This window comes from Lissotriton vulgaris, chromosome 12 (genome assembly GCF_964263255.1).
Source record: "Lissotriton vulgaris chromosome 12, aLisVul1.2, whole genome shotgun sequence".
Classification (NCBI taxonomy): domain Eukaryota; kingdom Metazoa; phylum Chordata; class Amphibia; order Caudata; family Salamandridae; genus Lissotriton; species Lissotriton vulgaris.
In genome coordinates, this window is record NC_141700.1 from 34,422,781 (window position 1) to 34,449,474 (window position 26,694).

General features: G+C 44.8%; 1 protein-coding gene across 2 annotated transcripts in view; it reads left to right on the forward strand.

Moving 5' to 3' along the window:
• The window catches only part of LOC147673151 (uncharacterized), a 52,042-nt gene extending 31,906 nt beyond the window's left edge, over positions 1-20,136 (forward strand). Inside the window, exons 9-11 of one of the 2 annotated variants that reach the window (XM_086946902.1) lie at positions 8,804-8,853; positions 14,817-14,934; positions 18,352-20,136. In XM_086946902.1, coding sequence (XP_086803028.1) covers positions 8,804-8,853; positions 14,817-14,934 — 168 coding nt within the window. In that variant the 3' untranslated portion in view covers positions 18,352-20,136. The remainder of the gene's footprint in view (positions 1-8,803; positions 8,854-14,816; positions 14,935-18,351) is intronic. The other variant, XM_086946903.1, reaches the window with a different exon arrangement.
• Positions 20,137-26,694: the final 6,558 nt, after the last annotated feature.

Sequence of the window (26,694 nt, forward strand, 5' to 3'; positions counted from 1 at the left end):
AGAAGGAGTTTGGTATCAGTCTTCAGCTACGTCTGCATGAAAATTGAAATCTCCAAGCAAGATAACATTTTCTTTAGCTCTCATGAGGGGATAGTATTTCCGTTAAGGCTAGTGAAAAGCCAGCATTGGGGCCCGGGGGCCGGTATACTAGGGCACCTCTCCAGTGATTCTTAGTTCTGGTGTTGATTTTAAAAATCATAATTTCCATAGTAGGCAAAATTGTTTGTTCTAACACTGTGATATGGAGCTTTTCTTTGTAAATAATGGCGGTTCCGCCACCAGTTTTTATTGGGCGGTCCTGTCTTAAAATTTTATATCCCTGAGGGATACCCAGAGTTATGGAAGGAACAGTATGGGGCTTCAGCCAGGTTTCCGTAAGGAAACATATTTCTGGTTTGAGGCTCTGGATAGTGTCCCAGATCTCAACTTGGTGCCGGGGAAATGACCGAACATTTAAAAGAAAGCTTTTCCAGCCTTTCGTTTCAGTGTTAGTATTAGAGGTCCTTATGAGACCAGTAATGATGGAATGGGAAGTGGCTTGTAATCTGCATTGATGACAGGAGAACGGGCCTTCGGGGAATGGCCAGTTGTCACATGCACACCTAGGTTGTCCCTGAGGTCGGAGAGCTAGTAGGGATTGTGGGGTGTACATAAGGCGTGTGTTCTTTGAAGAGGCCATGGTGAATAATAAAAGATAAAAAATAGGGCAGAGTGAGTGGCCCCTGGCCCAGTCCTGTCGCGGACGGGCGCAGACGGGCTTCTCTCTGGCGCGTCTCAGGCGCTTCGCTGCGCGCGACCGCTGCGCGTTCTCTGTGACGAGGGGGCTAAATACCCCTCAGCGTGCAGCAACTAGAGCGCTAACCGCTTGCTGTAGGCGGAAGTGACCTGGCTCTGCCTGACCCGATCTCCGCTCAACGGCACTGGTTGCCGAGTCGGACCGGGGCGGGCAGGACGGATGATCGAGCACAGGCTGGCTTAGGTGGTGAGTAATGTTAGTTTTTCCTGCAAATGTTGCCCTGAGGCGTGTAGCGCTATTATCAAACAATAGACTACAAGGGCTCCAAGCGGTATTAAAAATCGGCGCTATTAAATCAGCTATTACATCAGCTATTTCAATATAAGATCAGTTTAAAACATTCATTTGCAAGGTCGGTCAGTTGTTCATCACCTGAGGCGTCAGCGGTCGGGGAGACACTGCCATTGTCCTCCCTACCGCAATTCGCCGCCTGCTCCTCGCTGCCTAAATACCCCTCAGCGTGCAGCAACTAGAGCGCTAACCGCTCGCTGTAGGCGGAAGTGACCTGGCTCTGCCTGACCCGCCCTCCCCTCAACGGCACTGGTTGCCGAGTCGGGCCTGCCACCATAATTTAGCAGCTCACTGGACTAGGTACTCAAACCAGTATTACACCACACAATTTAGGGGTGCTGGTGGAGCACCCTGCTCCATTGAGCAAACCATGAGCTATGCAAACCACAAGCTATTTTCCCTGGTGGTGAAATAGCCCATAGGTTTCTATTGCTCCAAGACATGTGGGTTAAGTATTTCTTCTGCAGTGTTGCAGGGCTCTGTTCCCATGCTCTCTTTCTAAATGTCTCTGGGACTCTGCCTCTATTAAGGATCAGATGACACTGGCTCTCCACAATTCATGTTGAATTCACACTGCGGTATGGGAACTGAGTGAGGACCTGCTTTTGAGTTTGGTTGTCAGCTAAAGATTAGCTATTATAAATTACATGAGTTAAGATGGTCATGATCATCCTGTTCAAATTATTCAAAGTGAATGCATAAAAATGTATATTGCACACTACAAGGTGAGGTGGCAAACTATGAATTTTACCAGTTATGAGCCTAGATGTGTTAACGCACACTTGTCTTGGCCAGCTTGTCAATGTAGTTGACATTAAGCGGCTTCACCATCCTCGAAAAACATGTTTTCTATTTCGATGAAGATACTATTCAGTTAAAGTATACCAAAGCATACATGAAACATAGCAGACCTGTATAACCAAATGAAACACAAAGTAAAAGCCCTAAGAAGGCTGCAAATGCATATTAAATTGGACCTGTATTACAATGTAATCAAACAATTCTACTTTAGTCCTGATATATTTATACCCTGTTGCTGAATCAAAATAATGTCCATGCTAATAGTTGTTCTGTAGTAGGGGATCTCTGTGTATAGTCATAATCTAGTGAATAGTCCCGCCCATGTGCGTGGACTCCGGGGTCCACGAACATGGGCGGGACTATTCACTAGATTATGACTATACACAGAGATCCCCTACTACAGAACTGGAGTTGCAGGACAGTAACTACTCCTTACGCTTGCAATGAACTTGGGTTTGCAGAGGTCTTGTAGGTTTTATATATATCAACAGGTGGGTGCAAACCCAATGAATTTGGGGACCCATATTTTCACCACTGAATTTGCTGATGACCCTAACTATACCACATGTAGGCATCTGAATTCATGGGATTAGAACCAGAGATGAAATTCCATACGCCCTAACCGCTGTATGGGTCTTATTTTTCTATACTGTACAATAAGGAGCAATAGAGGGAATTACAAAGCAGGTCGCCCTCCACTCAAAACACAATATAACAAGGACATGCTCTAATACTAGACCTCAATTTTCAAAATCCCACAAACTAAATACTCAGCTGCTATACTAAAGAAATCACTTTAAAAATGCTACTCGAAATCTGTTTTTGCTGTCCGATTTTAAGAAAAGTGTGTCTAACACCCCCACTTGAATCCCCTTCTGCAAGCGCCCATTGTAAACAAGCATTGAAAATGCAATAGGTCTCGCCTTTGATTAAGTGGTATGGCATATTCTGTCTGGAGTTCCTGAAACGACTTGATAATCCTACCGTGTATAACCGCTCTCACTTTGTCAATCCCGATGGCCTCCCAACCCTGAAACCCTGCTAGCTGCACTAACTGTGGCAGCCGGCCATTATACCTCGGGGGTGTCTCTCTCGTCAATTTACCCCACCATCCCATCATGAAAGGGCCCGTTTCCAGATAATGAAAACCGTTTTAGTCGCAGATGGCAACACTATTCATTGAGCCAGAATATAGGACCGTATATAACAACGTTGCTCCCATCAGCCATCGATCGACCGTATATGCCGGGTCTCTTGTATTGCCATACCACCAATAATTGAGGACGAGTAGATGTGAGGCTGCATGAGCCTGGATATCTGGGCTCCCACAATAGGTGTTACGTAGGGTGCAGCACCCTCCAGGAGTCATCCCATCCCTTGAATCATGGCATCAGTTTGGATTCTCGGGCTTGTCGATCGCCCAGCACCACGCCATCTGTCTCTTTCCGGGCATAGTACGTTGTTCCAGTCTCCTTCCACTACAGTCCGTCCTGGCGGGATCTTGGTCCAGAGCGTTGTCAAGCGCTCTACAAGGTTCCATTGCCAATGGGGGAGAGCGTATACGCTGCCAAGGACCATTACTATAAATTGCTACACCCTGGGACCCCCTTGTGAACTCGGAATGAAAGGTTTGTGCTAACCCAAATCGTGCCACACACAGTGTCTTGGTGCCCAGTAAATGTCAGGGCTGTAGCGTTTAGCCTGTCGCAGCACAGCGCCCTGCTTAATTTTTTCAAGGAGACCACGGATGTTCCAACTACCGATGCGAAGTTCTCGGTTTCCCGAACTCATTGGGCTAGGTGTCTAGTCTGGCATAAAAACCCATGAGCAGATTTGTGTAGTTAAAAAGACAAAGAACGTGAACTTCAAAAACGTCCCATTAATCCCCTCCACCAACCCAGACTCCTCAATACCTCCTAAACATTGAAGTATCTATCGCCACTAACTGTGCCCCCAGAGCAGCAATATGTAGCCATTGGCTCCCCACGAATAGTCCCCTGCGCATCTTAATGTCTAATGGCATAGGAACGTATGTGCATTGTATCCCAATTATCATCTTCATCCAAATTGTTCAGTCTGTAGGTCTCGGCGGGTTATCAATTAGAATGCTGTAAGTTCTGGTTATTATCTGCCAGTCTCTGACTGGATTTGTGGGTTTTGGAGCATTTCTTAGAGCGTGAACGTCGGCACTGCTTCTCAGCCACCTCGGGGTGTCTCGCTCATGTCCCCCGGATGAGGACTCTGTCAAATCTAGGTGGAGTGTTTTCATCAGTCCAGCGGAAAACCTCTTCTGGTGTCTCAAAGAAATGTGTCCATGACTGGTAGACCACTCTCACGCGGGCTGGGAACAGCAGGGAATATTGGATCTTGAGGCCACTATGAAGTGCCTTGGCTTGTACAAATGACTGTCTGCGTTCTTTCACCATCTTGGTGTAGTCCGGGAAAATCATAATGTGTTGTAAGGCAAACGTGAGCGTCTCTTTCAATCTGGCTTGCTGCAATATAGCATCTTGGTCTTTTGAGAAGCTGCACAAATTATTGTTTGATGGCGGGTGCCCGCCGGCGGCTTCTGCATCAGCGCCAGATGTGCACGCTCGATTATAAAGGGGAAAACTGCGTCATGAGGAAGCCATTCTGTGAGCCACTTAACAAGGAAGTCCTCAATGCGGCCGCCCTCGCAACCCTCAAGGAGCCCAACAAAGCGGAGGTTGTTGCTGAGCTACACTGTCGCCAGGCCTTTGGTAAGCGTTTCTAGGGTGGATACTTAATTCTGAAGTTTGCTCATTGTGTCTTCTACTGTTGAGAGCCTGGATTCTGACTTTGTAATGCGCTGTACAGCATTTCAGAGATCCTGTCTGAGCAGCAGAACGTCGTAGCATACTGCCTCAATATTGGCCTCAAGAGTTTCCTGGGATTGCGTAATCGCTGCCAACGGCTTCATTATTTGGCATGGCCACATTCTGATCGCCCAACTCTGCTCCTAGGCCAAAGCTCCAGTATATTAATCTATTGTGCTTTGCTTGGGTACCATTCCAGGCGTCTTGTCAATGGGCATCTTGTGTAGGTATACAAAATGCGGTGGTCTAGCTACAAGGTCCAAGTACGCCTTGGAGGTCTGATGTTGATACAGGCTGATATCGCCAGTCACTCTCTGTTGGACCTCCAAAGGGCGGCTGCCAGGGAGGGTACTGTGCCCACAAGCTGCACCGTACCTGGTCCAACTGTGAACAGGGCGCCCACAACGGGCGCCGACTCTCAACCCCAGACCCGCCCGGATCCGATGGCAGCCAACCGGTATCAATGGGGCCTCCTGGAAGAGCCAAACTACTAGGCTCCGCTCCCACCTGGGAGATTCAGTATGTTGGTAGGTGCTGGGCAGCAGCACGGGGTCTCACTCCGTCCCTTGTTAGCCACGGAACACCCAGCGGTAAAGGAGAATGGGTCCGGTCTTCAGTAGCCCCCAGTCTACATTCGCCAGTAATTTGGGTATCCCTGAGATCAGCGTGGCACCGCCCATGTGGCCAGCACCCTAATTGCCCAATCTGGCAGTCTCCCCAACCCCCACAAGCTAATCTGGCGAGGCGATTTGGCCGCTGACGCCCCTGTCGCTCGTGCAGCATATGGCCCTGAGGCGTAGCCGGTCCCCTACTCCTCCTGTGGTATTCGGGGGGGGGGGGGCGCCTATCGGCTGGACTGCCCCAGGTTGTTAGGGCCTCTGGTATATTGTAGCCTTTAATGGCTGCTGAGATTTCATCGAGGGCCTGAGCAAGGCCTCAGTCCGCCAGCACCCCGGCTGCGCAGTGACTTCCCCGCCTGGTCGGGCATAAACTGCTGCGGTGATCAGCAAGGCGTGTAGCATGTATGTTGCAGCCCGAAATAGCCGCCAGAGTTCTCACCATGGCCTGGGCCTCACCCCAAAGCCGGGGACAAAGTTGCGTCTGTCAGTCCTCCGCCCCCCAAATACACACCTATGTCGGCAACCTCCACCAGAGAGAGAGGGGGTTTATCGTCGAGGGAAACGTCGGTCGCGTATCCTATGCCCGGGCAGTAGCTGGGGCCCACGCCAGCCCACTCGCCGTAGCCCTGCCCAGCCGCCGAGACTCCAGCAGGGCAGAGACTGGATATCAATAGGCTCAGCTCCGATCGGCCTTAACTCTTCAGGCGCCGGCAACTCCATGCGGGGTGAGTATCTCTGAGCGTTGGCCGTTCTCGCCCTCTGCACGTCTAGCGCACAGCACCCTGTGTGATTGCACGGCCGTCTGACGCAGAAAATGCGACCACCGGAGCCCTAAATCTGCAGCGTGTCTTGGGACCCTTTCAAGGCACTGGATAGAGCAGTATGACTGGATGAGCAGAATTAATGAAGTATTGCGAACGGACTGTGGGAGCCTCGCTAAGGCGTGTCTGCCGTGTTAGACCGCCAGGCCATGCTAAAGGAATTAAGGGCCAGATGTGCTAAGCTTTTTTGAGGTCCCAGTTTGCAACTGCACATAGGCTTTTTGAAATGTACAAACCCCAAATTGTGATTCGGTAACTTGTTACCCAATCGTAATTTGGGTTTACAACTTAATGCTGTTTTGGTATTTTTTAGGTATTTAGGGCGCTCCTTCCAAATCGTTGTTATGTTTTAATGTTTTGCGACTGAACTGTATTTCACCAACACCTTCCTTCCCCTTTGTAAATGTTAAAATAAAAAAAATAATTGGTTGCCCACTGCCTACTTTAAAAATTACACTTTCAATCGGTTTTGTCTAAATGCATCCTGTTACCAATTAAGACAAACTGGTTGAATTTAAGAAAAAAATAGCTCTATTTAAAAGCTATCGCAGACCTGGTAGTCTGCTGACCATAGCAGGCTACCATCCCTGTGATGGTTGCACTTGCACAATGTGTGACCTACCTCATTAGGGGAAAAATAAAGGGCTGTCCTGTAGAGTATCTTGTAAGACGGTGAAAAATCCAACTTAATTGGAAAAGGATCTTTTCTGAACTTTTCTTCCCTATCAATAGTCTTGTGGTTGGAATCTGGTTGGTGGCAGCCTCTGGAAAGGGATAAGGACTTTTGCGTCTTGTTGCCTGATTCAACAAAGTTAATGTTGCAAGGCGAGTTGACTGACTGCTTGTAGAGTGTCTGAATTCATTGCTGTGTTAATATAGGCTGGAGAGGGCTTTCAGCCAGACGACTGGTAGTAATTCAGGCATGTGTATCTATGAAAGATCTAGTGCTGGAGAACACTTGTGTCCCTTTCGAAGTTCATCTTTTCTGATTATTGCCCAAAAGCTGGCGTATTCTCCGGCAGGCACTTCGCTTCGGCTAAGGTGGGTAATGAGGTGAGGAGATCTTTCCTTTTGTGTCGTTACACTGCATTGGGCACAGCAAATAAGGCAGCACATAGTGAAGTGGCTATTTGATATTTTCGTCCCTTTTTTTTTTTTTTATTTCGGTCTTGTTGTTTTTTTTTTTTAGTGCATGTTTTCCAGTCTGGCAAGGCTCCTCCCATGTGTACAAAGTTAGTTGTGCTTATACAGATGTTTGTTGGCTAGTCTAGCAATTGATGTAGTCTAAGTTTAATGCCTGCACAGGGCACCAGACCTTAACTTCCTTTTCCTATCACAATTATCTCCACGTTGTATTTAATCCTTTTCGGGTCTCCTTCATGTAAAGCGGATTTACTACTTTAACCACAGCATTCCCACCTATTTAAATTTTCTTTCAGTTCCACCATGGTAATAATCCTGTGGCTCCCGGCATTGCCAGATAATTAGGACATTGTACCTGAACAGTGTTGGTCTGTATCTAGTAGCTCTCCATCAGTTTGTCATAGTTCCATGGCATGTGAAAACGCAGGTCTGAAGTTTAGAAATCCTGTGCTTTTCAGGCATTGTTACTATTTCATCGCCATTATGATGCTCGGCTGGCTAAATCCAGTGTCTGCAGCGGTCACCACAGTGATGTCAGTAGATGCTAATTCACCTTTCTTAAATATAAATTAGACTTTCGATCTTGTCATGAGGTGGATAGTCTGAGTGGCTTTTTGTGCCACATCATCTTAAATTACAATTTTACATTTAAGGTGGAAACGGCCAGCAGCACCTTATTGGAAAAGTTCATTTATTTGCCTGATCTTCTTAGGTTTAGTATGTCGCTAGGCCTGCATTACAAACAATCCCCTTTTCACAGTCTAAGTGTGCCAAAGAACCTTGTAGTTTTTGCTAGCTTTTCGTGATAAATCTGATTTGCTGGCAATAACATTGATAATTGCTTATTCTTGAATAGAGCAGTAGCTAAAATTTTCCAAGGTTGATTGTTTCAAGTTAAATTTTGTGTAATTGAAAAAAACTACCATTTTGGAGGAGTGCTTTGGACTAGAATAGCAAACATTCCAGAGGTAAACTTACTTAATCCATGCTTAAGTTTCATAGTTTCACTAGGCATTGTGTTGTATTCGTTGTGGACTACAAACCTGAAGCAGTGTAGGGCTCTTGTAGTCTGTTAGCCAGTCTGATTTTCATATTCAGTCTGCTTAAGTGCCAGAGCTAAAGATCTCTGCACAGCTTTTTTTAATGCAGGATAATATTTCTGATTGACGATTTTCTATTGCTGTAGAAGTCTGTTCTTTAGCAACATTCCACGTGTTCAGAACATTCCTAAGGTTTCTCCACTCTCAAAGCAAACACTACATTGAAATGGTAACATTCATGTCGTCTGTGATGGTGGACCGCATCCAGAAATCTTATCGTCTAGCGTCGGGGCTGCTGTTATTTGAAAATTGAGTTACTTATGCCATGAGAAATGGAGGCTCTACTTCAATGCCCCTTCGCTTGCTCTCAACTTCTAATATTGTGGTTCATATGCAAGTGAGAATTGATTGTCACAGCTAAAGTTTTTTTTTTTAATTTCCTTCTTCTAAACAGAAGCAAGCTAAACAAAACGAGGAGGAAGAGGAAGATGAAGGTGTGAAACTGTAAGTACCACCTCACAGATAGTGATTCTAGTAACCCACATTTATGTTTGTTTCAAATATGAGGTTGGTTAAGCCTTAAATATGTATTCTCGTTTAAGCCAACTTTTTTCCTCTGACCTACCCCCCATCCCCCCCCCGCCTCTGATGCATCTTTTTTTTTTAAAGGTAGACAGTCTGTGATGCAGTGGGCCCCTCAAATTCCTGGGCCCTAGTCCTGTTGCATCTGCTTCCTTATTGATAACCAGCAGTGGCCACTTAAGCACTTGTCAGCAGTACCAGCTTCACTAACAAATGTTCCTTAAAAAAACAAACACTTCTAGTCCTCACAGATAGTGATTCTAGTAACCCACATTTATGTTTGTTTCAAATATGAGGTTGGTTAAGCCTTAAATATGTATTCTCGTTTAAGCCAACTTTTTTCCTCTGACCTACCCCCCATCCCCCCCCGCCTCTGATGCATCTTTTTTTTTAAAGGTAGACAGTCTGTGATGCAGTGGGCCCCTCAAATTCCTGGGCCCTAGTCCTGTTGCATCTGCTTCCTTATTGATAACCAGCAGTGGCCACTTAAGCACTTGTCAGCAGTACCAGCTTCACTAACAAATGTTCCTTAAAAAAAAACACTTCTAGTGTCCCCTTCTTTGGGGTATCTCTCTGAAGATGCTGTCTCTGGTCATTTGTAAAACAAAAATGAGCCCCCCACAGTGCTCACTATTTTGGGATTTCTCTTCCACTGTGCCTATGAACTATTTATTTTGAGGTTTTATATAGCGCTGGCTGAACCCAGGAGTATCAGAGCTCTTTACATTTTTTTGAGACCAGGTCAAAAAGACAGGGAACATACATAGCATCAATATATGAAAATAACATATAAGTCTCCGCCTGACATATTTCATAATGATAAATATGGGAAATAAGCACACCAAAATGTGGAAGAAGTGATAGTCAAAAAATATCATAAGGCACAAATTAGAAAAGAGCCGGGAAATTGCAGAGTCAGGATGGGGAGGTTGGAGGTCAGTTAGGTTGGTAAGGAAGGGAGAGGGAGGGGCAGAAATGGGGGGGGAGTAGGAGGGGATTAGGGCTGAGGGTGGACAAGGGAAGGGGGTGTGCAAGGAACGTGAAGGTGGTAAATAGGGAGGGGGAAGTGACGGGGGGAAGGGCAAGTAAGTCTGATAAAGAGAGGGCGGATGTATCAAGGTTCGGACAGATGGTGGCCAGTGGACGAGTACAGATAGGGATTAGGGTCCCCAGTATTTATTGAGGAGATGTAGTTTGAGATCTTTTTTGAAGCTAGAGTAGGAAGGGTTGCAACGAAGGTCAGTTGGAAGGGCATTCCAAATGCAAGGAGCGATGCCGGAAAAGGATCGTGACTGGGTGGTTTTCTTTTTTTGAAGGGGGGATGAGAAGGAAGGTGTTAGTACTTCTCAGGGAACGGGAGCAACCGGCTTTAGTGAGTTAGTTAGCGAGGTAGGTCGGTGTGTTTTGATGGAGAATTTTGTGTGTGATGCAGGCTGTTTTGTAAGTGGACCTACCTTGAATAGGGAGCTATTTAAGGGTTTTAAGGGCAGGGGAGATGTGGTCGAATCGCTTGCAGTCTGGTAAGTCTAGCTGCAAGGTGAAGCACAGATTTAAGAGGTACTAGGTGGATCTTGGGCATTCCGTTGAGTATGGCATTGCCATAGTCGATGCAAGAAAGAACAAGGGATTGAACTGCTAGTTTGAAATCATCGATCGGGATGAAGGGCTTGATTTTCTTAAGGTGGCGGAGAGTGAAGAGGGCTCCTTTAGCGGAATTGTTGATGTGTACCTTGAGGGTTAGGAGGTTGTCAAGGGAGATCCCTAGTGATTTCACAGAGGAGGACAAAGATAATGAGCAGTTGAGGGCATTAAGTTCGGAGATCCAATTCTGAATGGGGAGCTAGTTCTTTTTAGGGGATTGAGTTTTAGTTGGTTAATGTTGAACCAGGCTTGAATCTTGATGAGTGTAGTTGAGGTGAAGGATGTTCGCATGAGTTTTAATTTTATAATAGCGTTGGGTGTCATCGGCGTAGAGATGGTAGTTGATCCCGGCTTGTTTAAGGAGGAGTGTGAGGGGTTCCATGAAAAGGTTAAAGAGAGAGGGAGGGAGAGAGGATGGATCCTTGTGGAACTCCTAAGGAGATGGAGGTAGGGTTAGATAGGCAATTTTGGATTTTGATTTGTTGAGAAAGGTGTTGTAGGTATGAGACGAACCATTTATGTGTCGTGCCATTCAGGCCGAATCGATCTCTAAGAACATTTAGTAGAGCAGAGTGGTTAACAGTATCCAACGCTGCAGAGAGATCAAGGAGGATCAGAAGGGTAGATTCGCCATTGTCAAGTGAGTGGTGAATGTCGTCAACAATGTTTAGCATGGCGGTTTCAGTGCTTCATCCTTTCCTAAAGCCAGATTGTAAGGTGTCTAGTAAGTTAAAATGTTTAATGTGTTTATTTAGTTGGAGAAGGACATATTTTTCCAGGGCTTTAGAGAGAAGGGGAAGGTTGGAGATGGGACGAAGGTTATTGAGGTCGTTTGGGTCTGCCGAAGGATTTTTGATAATGGGGGTGATTTGGCCTACTTGCAATGAAGTGGAGACACAGCCGGTGGCAAGGGAGCTGTTGATAATAGAGGTCCAGGAAGGGGTGATGATGTGTTTGAGGTTTTGGACAAGTTTGGAAGGGAGAGGTTTGGTGTGTGAGGAAGGCTTGAGTTTGGTAATGATGTTGAAGAAGTCTCTTTCAGTGACTGGCTGGAAGTTAGGCCATGCGGCATTATTTTTAGGAAGAGAATTATGATTGGAGTCCAGGAAATTGGAGTGCAGGGGGGGGGGGGGGTGAGGGAGATCAGTTATGATGGGTAGTAGTGGGTGTAGGGGGAGTTATGATGGAGGGGGGGATATTAATAGGTATGATGGAGGGGTGGATATTAAGAGATTTTCGAATTGGCGGTAGGGATCACAGTAGAGAGGAACGATTGCTCAAAAGAGCTATTTCTTCACATCAAGTCGACGAGGACAGGGGAGGCGAAGCAGTTTGATTGCGCACAATGTTGAATAGTTCTCTTGGCCTATTCTGAGCTCGATCTAGTTGAGTCCTGAAGAAGGAAGTTTTTTGTCTAAAGATGTGTTTTTGTAGGACGATCTAGCAAGTCTGAGGCGGGCCAGGTTATAGGGAGAAGGGTGCTGTCTCCATAATCTTTTCCGTCAGTCTGAGTCTGCGTCTTTCATTATTTAACTCTGTGTTAACCCATGATTTGGAGGGGATATTTCTTTGAGTTTGAGGGGCTTGGAGGTCAAGGGTATCAGTGACTGCTTTGTTATATTGTTCGGTTAGTTTATTCGTGTTAAGGGAGAAAGGGATAGCGAGGAGTTGGGCATGAAGTTTGGATTCAAGTAAGTCGGGAGGGATATGACTGAGATTTCTAATCAGTTTCATGGGTTTAATAGTTTTTGTGGGAGGCGGGGAGGCAGAGGTAGTTGTGGAGAACAGGATAAGATGATGGTCGGACCAGTCAATGGGAATGTTAGACAAGAGGGCTAGATCCTCACTGGTAATGATAGCGTCAAGGGTGGCTCATTTGGAATGGGTTGGTGACTGACAGATTTGTTTGAGGTCATTAATTTCGAGAAGGTCAGAGAGGAGTGAGAGTGAGGGATCTTTGGTATCATTCCAATGGAGGTTAAAGTCTACCAGGAAGATGTTTTTAGATTTGGACATTGAGGATTGGGTAAGAAGGTTAGATAGCTCGTCAAAGTAATGGGTATTGATTTCCGGGCGGATTATATATATTGTGAAGGCGGATGAGGCGGAACCCTGTATTTCGAGTTCGGCTACAAGGTATTCAAAGGAGGCATATTCGGTGTTATTTATAAGGGAGAGCTGTAGTTCGTCTTTGAAGATGATAGCTAGACCCCCACCTTTTCGGACGGGTCTATCTTTCCTAATGATGGAGTAGCCCGGGGGTGAGAGTATGTCTAGGATGCTTGTAGAGTCTTGCTCCTTTCCTCTGTCTCCTAGACCATTACTGTGAGGCCCCAGGGATCGTGAGGATTAGGGCTCTGGATCTGAACGCAACCCTGCTGGCCTTCTACCCGTCACCTCATGGACTCTGCTTTCACAATGCCCCCGAATGGTTAATACTGGAGTAATACTGAGTTTGTGATGCCTCTGCCTGAAATCGTATGGCGGGTGGTAGTGTAGAAAGTAAAAAGAAAAAAGAAATCGACTTTCTTAACAGCCATTAATTGATTGAGTCACTTAAAGCCAAAGCCACTGGAATTGTGAGTTTCTGCAGCAGCCTCGTTTTCAAAAGAGTTATCAGTTTACTTCATTTGCTACATTATCTGCAGATTTGAAAAAAAATGGTTCGAACTCCAACGGAACAAAATTTACTTAGTGTGACAGTGTTCTGGAGTGATTAACTGGTAATCTTGTAGTTGCTTACAGCTGTATTTGGGTGTTAAACTGGTACTAATGAGGTGAAATATTCCCCCTGACAGCGTTACCTTGAGTTAAAATGACAAAATAATGAAGTAATGCTTACCACAAAATAAGGCGCATTGTGCCGCATAATTTACTGTTTGAACCAGAAACAAGTTTTTTTTTTAATCTGCATGGTATGCAGCATATGATGGATTATGTGGCAAATGCGGTAAATTGATAACTATGCGCTATTAGTGCAGGGTGAGCGTGAAACTGAAGGGTGAGAATGAGTGAGTTGTCTGAATGCATGGTGCATTCCCAGACACTTGAAGTAAATCAGCATGTTATTGACGGTGGCGTAGGGTTTCAGATTTAAGTTAAACTATTTCTATTATGTCATTAATCGGAGGACGAGGGTGAAGGAAATAATGTGCTGATCCTGCAACATACTTCCTGTTTTATGATTAGGATTGCCAGCTCACGATTTTGATGTTGCAGGCAGTACAAAAATAAACAGGTACACAGTTTGAAGACCCTTGGTTTAAGCAATGAAAAACATAGCTCTCAATGTTATCTAATGTATCTTCAATGTTGGCTTCACAGTCTATGGTTTGGGGCATTAAAATATTTTGGGAGAACTCCATGACTTCAGTTCACGCTCAGCAACTAGTGTTTCCAGAGCGAAGGCAACCCAGTAGACCTTTTTCTCCAAATCCTAACTGTGTGACTTAATGCCAACATGGCTAACTCTGGAAAACACTTTTCGTCTCAAACATTTTCCGCTATGCACCGGTTAAAACAATAAAAGTTGCATGTTTTGGACCAGCTTCCAACGTTAACTTGTCTTAAAAAAAAATGTATGCCTGCTGAAAGTCTCTAGAGAGCTATTCCAGGGTATCCGGGTGTGAGAAAGCACACACATTTTTGGGTAGAAGTGCTACTTTAGGGGTTAGTACCAGTTCGTTCTTCCACCGCACGATAGTCATGAGTGGTGACTGACTGCCGAACATTTTATTGTAGTGAGGATTTTTTTTATTTACATAGAAAACAAAGCTATTGGTGCATTCCTTCTTGCGAAGGCAGAGCAGGGTTGCGTGTTCCATCAGAGTGTACTGTGGTAAACTTCTACTCTTATTCTTTAGTGCGTTCTGAATCGCTCCCCTTATGCACCTTGCATCAAATATACATCTTGATCAGAAAATAAGACTTGTTCCATGCTTTGAAGTGTGTAGAATTTCTTGTTAGTGGGCCAGTATAACAGGAAGATCCACATGTACCTCTACGGTTTCCACTACCACTTATTGCTGATCCTAATCCCCACAACCATTCCCCACGCGCCCCCTCCCCCCACTTGCTGCTGTTGCCTTTTTCCCCTCACCCTGTGCCGCTGCCAAAGCACCAGCACTTGGTAGAAGCTGGCCTATACCTTTTGTTCATTGCCATGCCATAGCAGTTTTTTGTGGTATGTGAATTAAAGAAAATTGGAAATCCTAACTCAGTTTTAATCCATTTTAATCCCACAGAGGTACAGGCTCTGGTGATGACGAAGCTGCTGCTCCAGAGCAGCAGTCCAAGCAAGATGCCGCTGATGCGCTCACAAAAGAAACTGGGAAACGAACAAGGAAGAAAAAAGCAGATTAGGTATTTTCATGTCATTATTTTACCTTTGTAACAAATAGAAAAATGTATTAGCTTGTAACAATGCTATTACCGTTGATGTTAATGTGCCAGCAACTTTTGTGTGGTGGGAGTCTTCAATGTTAGGTTTGATGACTGAGCTTAAGTGAAAGTCCATAGGTCGCACACTGCTCCACACACCAGCGGGTATACCCATGAGCATCATGGTAAATGCAGTTCTTTGAAGCGTGTGCACTTTTCGTAGGATCTCAAGTGTAAATGCAAAGTTGCAGGCCAACTCTGGACACCGGTGTTTCAGGATTGTTATCCTTCATCGGTAGAGTTAAGGCAGTTCTTCGGGGTTTGCTGTGCAGGCTGCCAAGTTGGTACCTCTCATGACTGAGCTTACCTACACATAGCGAGAGGTCCTATCTTCAAGCTACTTTATCCTAATTGTGTTTTTGAATAACGCAATTACCAGTTTGAAAAATAAAGTTGCGTATTTGGTATAATTTCATTAAAAAGGAGAACCGCATTACAAAGACGGCATGAAGCTTCCCCTTTGAGATCTGGCCCCTCCTGGGAGAGGCGTGACACCTCTGCACAGGATGGGCATTGTTTCTGGCCCCAGAGAGCAGAGGCTCTCCTCCCAGGGAGTCTATGTGCAATAGGCTGTCTAAAGCCAGTCTGTGCCCACACCAGGATCTGTAGGTTTTCAGGGGGCACCTCTCGGGTGCCCTCTGATTACATGTTTAAAAAAAATCTAACACTGGCATTAGTGGATTTATTTCAAGGAGCTGTTTGGCACCAAACACTTCTGGTTTCAGTGAAGCCATCATGGTGCTAAGAGTCCAGTTTTCTGGTTTCCAGTCCATCTGTTCTTTATAGCTTCCCTGGCACTTGAAATATTTAAGAACGGACTTAAGTATTGTAGGGGGTATCTGCTTGGGCAGATAGCCCCTCACCTGTGGTATAGTGCACCCTGCTTTACAGCTGTATGGTCTGCACGAAGGGGTGACTTCTCTAAACCCTCAGCCAGTGCTGGCTGGCTTAGCACCCAGGCAAGGTGCCATCATGTCAACTGTTGTCTTTCACCTTGGAGGGGCATGAAAGCTGCAAGGGCAGTGTCATGGTCCTAGTGAGTGTGGTTCAAGGACCTTAGGTACCCAGGGTATCACTTACTAGGGACTTACAGGGGAAGAAGTAACAATTGTGGTTATGTTTTAGGGAAGAAACACTGGCACAGGGAACTTGGTTGGCAGGGACCCTATCCCTTACAATTGAAACTACACCACAACCATGCAAAAAGTGTGGGCAAATCATGTTGAGGCACTTTATCACACTATTCTGTACAGGTACATCTAAAAGCAAACATCCAATAACACTGGCAGAAAAAGCCCCGCACACAGACATGGCGAGATGTATTACATTACCTGCAAGAAAGGGGTATACATTATCTCATTTACTCTAGCCAACAAAGATACTCCGCCGCAAAAGGACCCATCTCAAAATAAATAATGCAATCCATAAAAAAACTCTACAAAATAGCTTGGCACATAACAGTTGAAAGACCTAGAGCACACTCCACTAGAAAGAAAGGGAGCCATGTTAGCGTTCCTAGCTAATGTATCTATGAATGACCTTTGCATGGCACTCACATGGTGATCATTACACATTTCACAAAACACTATTGGGTGGACGTTCAGACTTCTACAGAAGTACAAGTGGGTCAGAATATATTAAGACACTGCTTACCAAACGCTCACTTCAACCAAACCTTATAAGTGGGGGGAATATCGCTTGATAATCGGTGCCATGGATGTGACTCCAGAAAAGTTTCATGTTGCAGAACAAAAAGGTTTTATTTACTTGTAAGGCATTTTGTACTTATAAAAATGTTCTCCAAGCCTTCTGCCATTAATGGAGCTGCGAGTGTAAACAAGAGATCAGAATAAAATGCCTCTGAATGAAAAGTGCAAGAAAAGTACAGGTCACCAAAAAAGACACGAGAGAATCTGATGATGGTGAACCACGCAGTGGGGCATTGTGGAATATATTTTAGAGTATGTTGAAGGTTAGTGACAATACCCATGTACTGGTCGATGCCCAAAAGGAAAGGGGGCAGAAAGTGGAAATGGAAACAGTTCTGAACTCAACCACTAGATGACAAAGTAAATGCACTGCATGTGATTCCAGATATTGTTTCAAGCTTCAAAACTATACTTGGAGGTAAAAAAAACGTTTTATTCTTGACTATTAAAGACAGCCCTTTTGCGGAGAAAGAAAAGCTTGTTTTGAGCAACTTTATTCCTGCATCATTGTTATCCTCATTGAAGTTGAACAATCTGCTACCCTCTTCAGAGGTGGTCATTAAATACTAACTTGTGTCAGATCTGGATTCTGCTGTTCCAGAAAAGAAACCGAGAGACCAACTGCCAGTGCATTGCATTTAGGGCCCTGTTACTTAAGAAGCAGTCTCCACCCCTACCAAAACTGCTGCTGAGTTTATTATGCGTCATAGGAGCATTTTGAGGATCTAGCCATCTTTGTATGCCCATACTCTTGGATATTTTCTTGACTTAACCTCATGCGCGCTAGCGGAATTCCGCTCGCACGCTGAGATTTTTTAAATCGCATGTTACGTGACGAGCTGGGCTCGTCATCAGCGTGCGAGGAGGCTACGCCATGACGAGCCCAGCTCGTCATCAGCGTGGAATGTGATAATCACTGGCATACTTTTTTTGAGAACCAGAAATCTGTTCATCCGTGCTCTAGTTAATTTACTTGGTTCAGTTTGCGTAAGTTGTACTTTAAGCTTTGTATATGGTGGGCTATCGGGTGGAACTCTCTGTGCTTTAGCCAAGATCTTTCATGAACTTTAGGTTTGTGGGATGATATTAATAATTCTAATCCACATTTGTAAAGCGCGAACCATCACCCGTTAGGATTTCTGGGGGCCGTCGGGAAGATTAAGCAAGCTAACGCCCAGAGTCATATGTTGCTGGGCGATCTACCGCCGGCCCCGGGGATCGAACCGTGATCCCCAGATTCTGTAGTCGGTCACCATGGCTGCGGCGCCACACCTCTGATATTGCTCCTTTTATGGTATTTAATGGAATCGGAACACTTCAGATGTTTATCTCTGGCCTGATTACATAAAGCTAAGAACAGGATTGTTTCTGTACTCACAGTGCACTTCTTTATTTTTGGATAATACAATCCAGCCTATATTGCTGAAGGGTGCTCTGTTTCAAGGCAACGGTATGGTGTGTTGCTTTTTATGGAGCGAGGGTGACCCATTTCTTGAGTTTATTTTTAAAAAATCGAAGCTTTTTATTTCCTGGCGTGCGAGTATTCTAAACTTACTATTCAGTTGCATCACATTGCAATGTATCTTTGGTTGTTTAGATCCTTAACTCTACTGTTTTCTTTGCTTTGCAGGGTTCCGTCCATGATGACTGCAAGCATCGTCCACATTAAATTTCAGTGATAGTTTCCGTCTGTGCGTTGGACTCTTATTTCTGCTTTAGCAGTTTAGGTTTTTATATTTGTGTTGCATAAGAAGACAGTCGTAGAATAGCCACTAATGAAGGAAGCTGTTTTTGTTGTGTAATAAAGCGTCCTTTTAATAGTTGTAACGTTGTTTTTCTATGTTCTCTGCCTGGAGCACATTATTTCTTCCTTAAATCCAAGTATGGAGGCATTTATTTACATGCATTAACCACCTGGTGAGGTGAGGGAGGAGCTCGAACTCCATACCAGACCCATGCCTGCTTGACGTAAGAAACGACGGACACCTGAGCCGGAGCATGATGGGTTTGTGATTGCTCTGTACCATGGAACATGTAGCATCCTTGTTGTCCGGATGGTTTTATGGCCATTAGAGCGAGGTCCGTGTTTACTTTGCAAAAGGGTGTGGCTGTACACAAGTAGCTGAGCACATTTAGTATTTTCAAAACAGTATTTTGAGGAAGCTTCCTGCAGATCTGACCATTCCATTAGACGTGAATTGTGGAAATCTAGAACTGTGGATGATGCGGGCGCAGATGGATTCCAAATTAAATCTTACAGTTGCCGTTGCCTGAAGACGTGATCGACCTAAATGTGCTGATATCCGAATGCATAGTCTACACTCTGGTTTGAAATTGTGCATAATCACAGTAAAATCACACACGCACACCTCAGTGTGGCTCTGAATGCTTTTGAGGGAGACCTCCTCCACAAGATCTCTAAACATGCTGCCTTGCATAGCCAAGTAGGACCCGTCATTTTTGGTCACCAAGCAGATCACTTGGAAATTCACAGGTAGATTGCATCTAAGTTTTACTGCTTTAAATATTGGTGAAGGTCTAGCAAACTGCAGCTTTTTTTGTCGCTAGATGGACTTGCCTGAGCTGGTGTTTGTGAGGTCCCATACTTGCTCAAGAAAACGTCCAATGACCTCTCAGCCCACTGTTGTAGCTTCTATCTGCAGCATGACACAGTATCTATCATACATGGCAGTATTGACGTTTAAAGGGTGTTGCAGCGCGAATCTACGAACTGGCAGCCCTACAGCCACTTGCCAGGAATCTAAATAAGCTGGTAGGTAGCAAACGGCCTGCCTGGTTCGTAGGCAGTTTGTGTGGTTATATATATATATATATATATGAAAACCTCACAAAATGCCTGATATTTTCCATTATCCTTTAGTTATCCCGTGGGGTGAATTTGTGAGTTTATATCTACCTTCAGCTTTGCACGAAGGTTGAGATGGGGTTCATTGTGCTTACTTTCCAAAATATTTCCACCCACCCTTCGATGCAAGTGTTGCTGGTCTTTGATCAGTCCACTTACTATCAATTTGTTTAGGTTCTTAAGTTACTTCACATCTCTTATTTCTACTTGGTGACAACCTGCAACTGATGTGAATTTTAATTTGTATTTCTTTTAATTTCATGTGAAGGCTCAAATCTAGCAAACGTGTGTAATATAGTAGAACAAGTTTACTTGATGCCCTACTAGACAAACCTATTGCATCCTTCAAGCAATGGGCATAATATCTATCCTAAATTTCTAACATGACGGTTTTTGCTGCAGCCTGTTAGTTACTAGAGTTGAAGCCATTGTTTGTGAGATTTTGTGATTACCGATTACTGCTAGAAGCTTATTTTGTGTGCTTATTGGATGTCTGTTTTTATACTGTGGCTGTTGTCTTGAACCAATAAAAATGGATGTTAAACTACATGTATCTGGTCAGACTTGAGTATTGGAAGTGAATGTTGCGCTGTGGCCATATATCATACGCTTCTGAGGATTTCTCTGGTTGTGGATGCTTCTCCAAAAGATTCAAGTTTTCAGAGGACTATACTTCAAATATGTTCCCCTTAGTAGCACCCTTGTTCTCCTTTACTGGAAGCTTTGAATTGTCCCACTTGCGCCTAGGACTAAAGCACTTAAAAAAAATGTGTACAAGCATTCTAGCTTGTGTTTGGGAATGATAATCGGATTATGCTACTAAATTTGTCTATCAGAAGACTGCTGTGTTAAAGGCAGGTGGTGTGCGAAGTCTCTCATGGCTGAAAGCTAACCCTGAGCCATTCGCGTCAGTCTACCAGTGTTACCTTTTACTGACTCCTCAATCAGGTTTTGTGAGCAGTCGGTTCGTCCTTTCACAAAGTTGACGGAACATTTTGTAAACGTACATTTTTGAACTTGGCAAAATGTTTTTTTACATCTTGATTTTTCTAGCGTTTTGACCAGAATTCATCTTTTTCATAACTCTCAATTTTAAGTGTCCTATGTCCTAGAAAAAAAATTAACCCACTCATTGCTTGCAGCATGTCTTCAGACTCAGTAAATTGGAAGAATTGTGTTCTTCCTCCAAAATGTGTTTAATTGTCCTTCTAGAAGACGAATCAAAATTGAGAGAAATTTGTGAAATGCTCTTTTATTTTCAAAGTTTTATATAGCGCGAACAAGATCTTTGCAAATATCAGAGCGCTTTACAGAAACAGGGGTGAGGGGGTCGGTGCAATGTATTCAATATATCCCAAAAAAAGAGTTCAAGTGAATTTAGCCATAAGGATGGCTTTAACCTTCTTAAAAAAATGCAGAGGAGGAGAAAAGTCTTGTTTCGGGAGGGAGTGCATTCCAGATCCTGGGTGCCATTCCAGAGAAGGATAGTTTATAAGTTTTTTCTTTCCGGAATCTTCGCGGTTTCAGGAGGAGATTTTTTGTGCTTCTGGTGGATCTCGAGCCCCCTGATATAGTCAGCTTTTGTGTGAGTTAGTTGGGTGACTTTTGGTGTACAGCCATATGAGTCATACAAGCGATTTTTAGGTGTATCCTGGCTTCAAAAGGCAGCCAGTTCAGGGATTTTAAATCGGGGGAAATATGCAAATGTTTTTTTGATCCAGTGATAAGTCTCGCTGCAGCGTTCAAGGAGGCTCTTAGGGGTGCAGTTGTTGATAGGGGGAGTCCGCATAGAGCGACGATTCCGTAGTCAATGCATGGGATGACTAGGGCTTGAACTGCAGTTTGGAAGTCCTTAGCTGGGAGGAAGGGTTTAAGTTTCCTCAAAGTATTGATTTGGAAACTAGCTCCCTTATTAGCTTTGCTAATATGCTGCTGCATGTTGAGATTGGCGTCAAGTGTGATGCCTAAGGATTTCGCGGCGTCCACGATAGTGGGTTGGACATTGAGGGCTGTTAGGTGCTTGAGCCAGGTTTGGGTGGTGAAGATTTTCGCAGGAGGTGAGATCAAAAGGAACTCCGTTTTCAGAGCATTTAGTTTGAGGTGATTATCGGCCAACCATGATTGGGTGTTTCTGAGCGTAGAGTTCAGAAGTTTGATATCTTCAGGGGATTGTAGTTTGAGATAGTTGTCATCGGCATACATGTGAAAGTGAACATTTGATGCTTGTAACAAGGTGATGAGTGGCTCCATGACTAGATTGAACAAGGTTGGGGATAGGGAAGATCCTTGTGGGACTCCTAATGTTACAGGCACAGATGGGGATAACACGTTGTTGATCTTGAACTTTTGAGATCGGTTATGTAGAAAGGAAGTGAACCATTTTAGAACAGTCCCAGATAGACCCATTCCGGTGTTTAAGAGCTCAAGTAGATTCTCATGTTTGACGGTGTCGAATGCTGAGGAGAGATCAAGTAGAATGAGGAGGCAGGTGTCGTTAGGATTTGGAGGACGTCATCAATTGTGTCATAGGCGTTTCCGTACTGTGTCTTGCTCTGAAACCTGACTGATGAGGGTTGAGGAGATCAAACTGATCGATGTGTTTTGTCAGTTGGAGTTGTGCTCATTTCTCCAGTAGTTTGGCCAGGGTAGGGATATTAGTGATAGGGCGGTAATTGTTAAGGTTAGCAGGGTTAGCTGTAGGTTTCTCGAGTATAGGCGTGACTTGTCCCACCTTGAGGGAGTCGGGGATGAGTCCTTGTTGAAGGGAACTGTTAATGATTTTAGTCCAAAGTGGGAGGAGCAGGGAGATGAAGTCTTTTACAGAACTAGCAGGTAGGGGGTCTGTGAGGTGATTAGAGGGTTTCAAGGTGCAGAGCAGTTTGTGAATTGTTTCTTCTGAGTAGGTGTCGAAGGAAGACCAGGCCGCATTGTTTTTAGGTTGAGTGGAAGTTAAGCTGTTGGGGCTGGAATAGCGGCTTACATCATTGAGGAGATCGCTTCTTATGTTATCAGTCTTAAGCTCAAAGCAGAGAAGTCTTCACAGGATGGTATAATGCCTGTTGTGCTATTTGATTGTAGAGGTTGTTCCTTGGTTTGAGTTTTGACTAGATCAAACAGTTTTCTTGGTCGTTTTTTTGCTTGATCGAGCTGGAGGCTGAAGAAATTTGTTTTAGAGCGCTTGATTTTCCTAAAGTAAGCGTTTCTCTTTTTTTTTTAAAGAGTTTTAAGGTGCAGTGCTGAGGGGTCTGATCTCCAGGTGCGCTCTGCCATTCGCATGGCACGCCTATCTTCATTGAGACTACCATCATACCATGGTTTAGAGTTCTTGGTGGAGACACTCTTCAGTTGCAGGGGGGCGGCTTCATTTATTATTGAGGTCCTAGAGTCGAGGTAGCGGTTGGTCAGAGATTGTACGTCCGAGGCTCCAGTAGGGGGAAGGAGGAGATTGCAGGTGTGGGGAGTTAAGGAGTTGGGGTTGAGTTTCTTTAGGTCCCTTTTCCATATCTTGGATTTGGTGGGTTGAGCCGGGCTAAGTTTACCTTCTTCGTTGATGAAGAATGTGATAATGTGGTGGTCTGACCAGTCGCAAGGTTGGATTGCCCCTAGTTGGGTGGAGTCCTCTTTGGCTATGATAAGGTCGAGGATAGAGCCTTTGTCATGGGTCGGGCTGTTGCAGATTTGGGTGAGGTCGAGCGCGTTGAGGATAGTTTTAAGACTATTCACCAACACGTCATTGTGATTGTTCCAGTGGAGATTGAAGTCACCCAGATAGATTTGAGTGTTCTGCCGTCCGGAATTAAATGAGATCGTGTCCATGAGTTGTTGGGTGAAGGTGAGGTTGTCCCCGGGTGGGTGGTAGATGACATGAAGAGAGCATACAGGTTTGCCCTCGCTGGTGACAGAGGCAGATGAGTTCACAGGAGGTGAGGGAGGGAGAAGTGACTTTAGTGATCGAGAGGTTGCTCCTAAAAATGCATGCGATTCCTCCGCCCATCTTGCCTATCCTGTCAAGTCTGATGATGTGGTAGTTGGGGGGGGTGGGGGGGGTGGAGAAGATTCAGTAAGCCAGGTTTCGGTCAGGATGGCTAAGTCCAGGTCCATTGTTATGATGAAATCTGCGATGTCGGAGGAGTGTCTAGGGGCCGATCTGCAGTTGAGTAGAATGCATTTGAGTCGGGGAGTGAAAAGGGTGGTGGATGGTTATAGAGAAAGGGGGACTTTTCTAAGGTTATTGGGGATGGAGCTTCTGTTTTATACCCAAAGCTTTTCAAACCCATCTGAGGACTCTTGAAAAGATACAAACTGGACACACACACACTCCCCCTCCGTGTGGTTACACAGAGGGAGGTTTATTTAGTCTGTGAGCACAATTTTGTTAGAATTAATTTGCCCTACTGTAGACACAACATGCTTTCCTGCAATGGCTTTGAAGGTGTTTATTTACCCAGCACACCGCATACCGGGTGGCACGAAATGCTTTTCTCCTGCCTGCATGGCACATATCGCGCGGCATATCTCAATTGGCTAAAAGGCAGCTGCATGTATTCTTTGGTTACCTGAGATCCCCAAACACGGCAGCATGCATTTTTTTCTTTTTGTTTAATTTAAATAGTATAGCGGGGGCAGGAGATAAAATAGTTTGGCATTAACTAGAGTTTTTTCTTTAATAAAAAAGGGCTTCACAATATGGTATTTTAAAACTCGCCTCCCTGTGTCTCACAACACCCTTCCAACAACACTCGCGCCCAGCCCCTCCCTCATCCCAAATGAACGCATCCAACTGCTTTGTGGCGCCATCTTATTTTTTAGATTTGTGGAGTAAATGGTTCGTGTGGAGCGAACTGTACTCCAAAAGGCACAAAATGCTTTTCTCCTGCCTGGCTCTCATGCAACCCTTAAAAAATATATATATGTATTTTATTAAACCAGCACAGCCCATACCACCCAACACGCCTCAGCTGGATTAGAGGTTGCTTAATGAGTCTTGCATTTGCGACCGTTTAAGCTATTGACATTGTAAATGACCAAGCCTTTAATTTCTGTTTTTAAAATAAACACCCAAATGAAGGGCATTGTCATTTACAAAGCCAATAGCTGAAACCCTTGCAAATGTGAGACCTATTTCATTGCAAATGCTTGTTACATTTTTCTAATGTAGGTAGCATTTGAGGAACCTTAGTGAAATTACTCTTCACGTTTAGCTTGCTCTCAATGTTGAGTATCATACCGAACTGTCTAGGGAGAACAGCTTAAAGCGGGTGTTCAGTTCCTAATCATTTAGTTATTGCCTAATAGACATAAACCTTGATCAGATGGTGGGACAGAGTTTGAAGGAAAAAATTGAGTTTGCCATTAACTTTGACCCTGTTTGAATTTGCATGATAAATCTGGCATTTGGCAAGTCCAATCTAGTGCAGTATTGTCAAGTTTCATACATTGGTCAGTCACGGTTTAAACCTCAGGGGAAAAAAGTGACTCCTCTAAGCCCGGGTGTAGCCGGCGGAGTTGCTCTACGTGGAGATCTATGGAGTTGGCAAAAAACTCCATGGAGCTCTGCTCCGTGCCTCACACCCGCGCAATAATAATAAAAAAAAAAAGTAAAATAAAAGCACACTTACCTTTTCACGGCGGCCAAGGCTGCCCTTGTAATCCTTGCTGTAATCCCGTAGGTAATGGTGGTAGGACTGCGCATGATGTACGTCTGACTTAAGGGATTATGGTGAGGAAGGCAGCCATGGGACACCGCGATATGGTAAGTGCGCTTTTATTTTAATTTTATTTGAAAAATATTTATTTTTGGAAGGTCCGGGGCTGGACTCTGCGCCACAGCGGGGTCGGAAGTTTTGCAGGAACTTCACGTTGAACGCGGAGTATGCAAAATTCTGTGAGTGGAGTTTGGTACCAAGGGTTACTCTCTTCCCATTTTCATACACCAAGAAGGCTCTGTATACATACAAAGTGGCATTTTCACTGGCTGTCTCGCATTCTTCCTGCACTATGTACTCCCAGGACGACAGCCATTGGAACGTTTTTGTAGCTTATAAAGTACACACCTTTATTCGGATTGCCTTTCATCTGGAGTCCCACCCACTGATGTGAAAATCTTCCACCAGGTAGTGGCTAAGGAGCTGGATAGATCAATATGTTGGTGATCGCTCTTTCCTAGTTTTCTCCTCTAATTCTGCCTCTTCTGTGCGTTCGTCTACGCATGGGGTGCCTCAGGAGTCATCACTTTGCCCTATGCTATTTAACATCTACGTGAGGCCCCTGGCTAGCATTGTGGAAGACTCCGGTCTTTCCATTTACTCATACGCAGACGATACCCAAATCATTTTTCACTCTCCCCGGCCAAAACCTGTGCCCCATCTGCTCTCAAACTGGGGCTCAGCAGAGTTGCTGAATGGATGCGGACCAATCTCCTGAAATTGAACGGGGACAAGATGGAGGTAGTCATCCTAGGCAAACAAACACTTCTGAGGCCCCCAACATTGGCCACCAGAAATGGGGCCTCTACCACTGCCTGTTACACAGGTACGGAACCTTGGCTTTGTCCTGGATGACTCACTATCCATGCGACACCAGGTAGTCAGTGGCAGCCACCTGTTTTTCAATTCTTGGGTGGCTTTGCAAAGTCCTCTGGATGCTCCCAGACTCGACAAGGCGTACGGTAGTCCAGGCTTTAGTCATCGCGCATCTGGACTACGGTAACGTACTTTATCTTTGAGTCACCGTGGAGACAGAGGAAACTCCAGCTTGTTCAAAACTCTGCTGCCCGCCTACTTTGCAAAGTTCCCTGGAAATCATCCATTTCCCCTTATCTCAAAGATCTACATTGGCTCCGCATTGAAAACAGAATTAAATTTAAGGCCCTCTGCTTTATGCATAAGATCAAGCAGGGGCTAGACCCTGCGTACCTCCAGTCTATTGTCTAATCATACACTCCCTCCCGCCCTCTCAGAACCTCTTATCAAGGAAATTTCCTAATTCCACGTTTCAAACTGGCAAGAATTGGCGTACGATCCTTCTCCTGCCTTGCCCCCAAACTGTGGAATGCTCTTCCGGCTCCACTAAAACTTGAGCCTTCCCTGACAAAATTTCGAAAAAAGC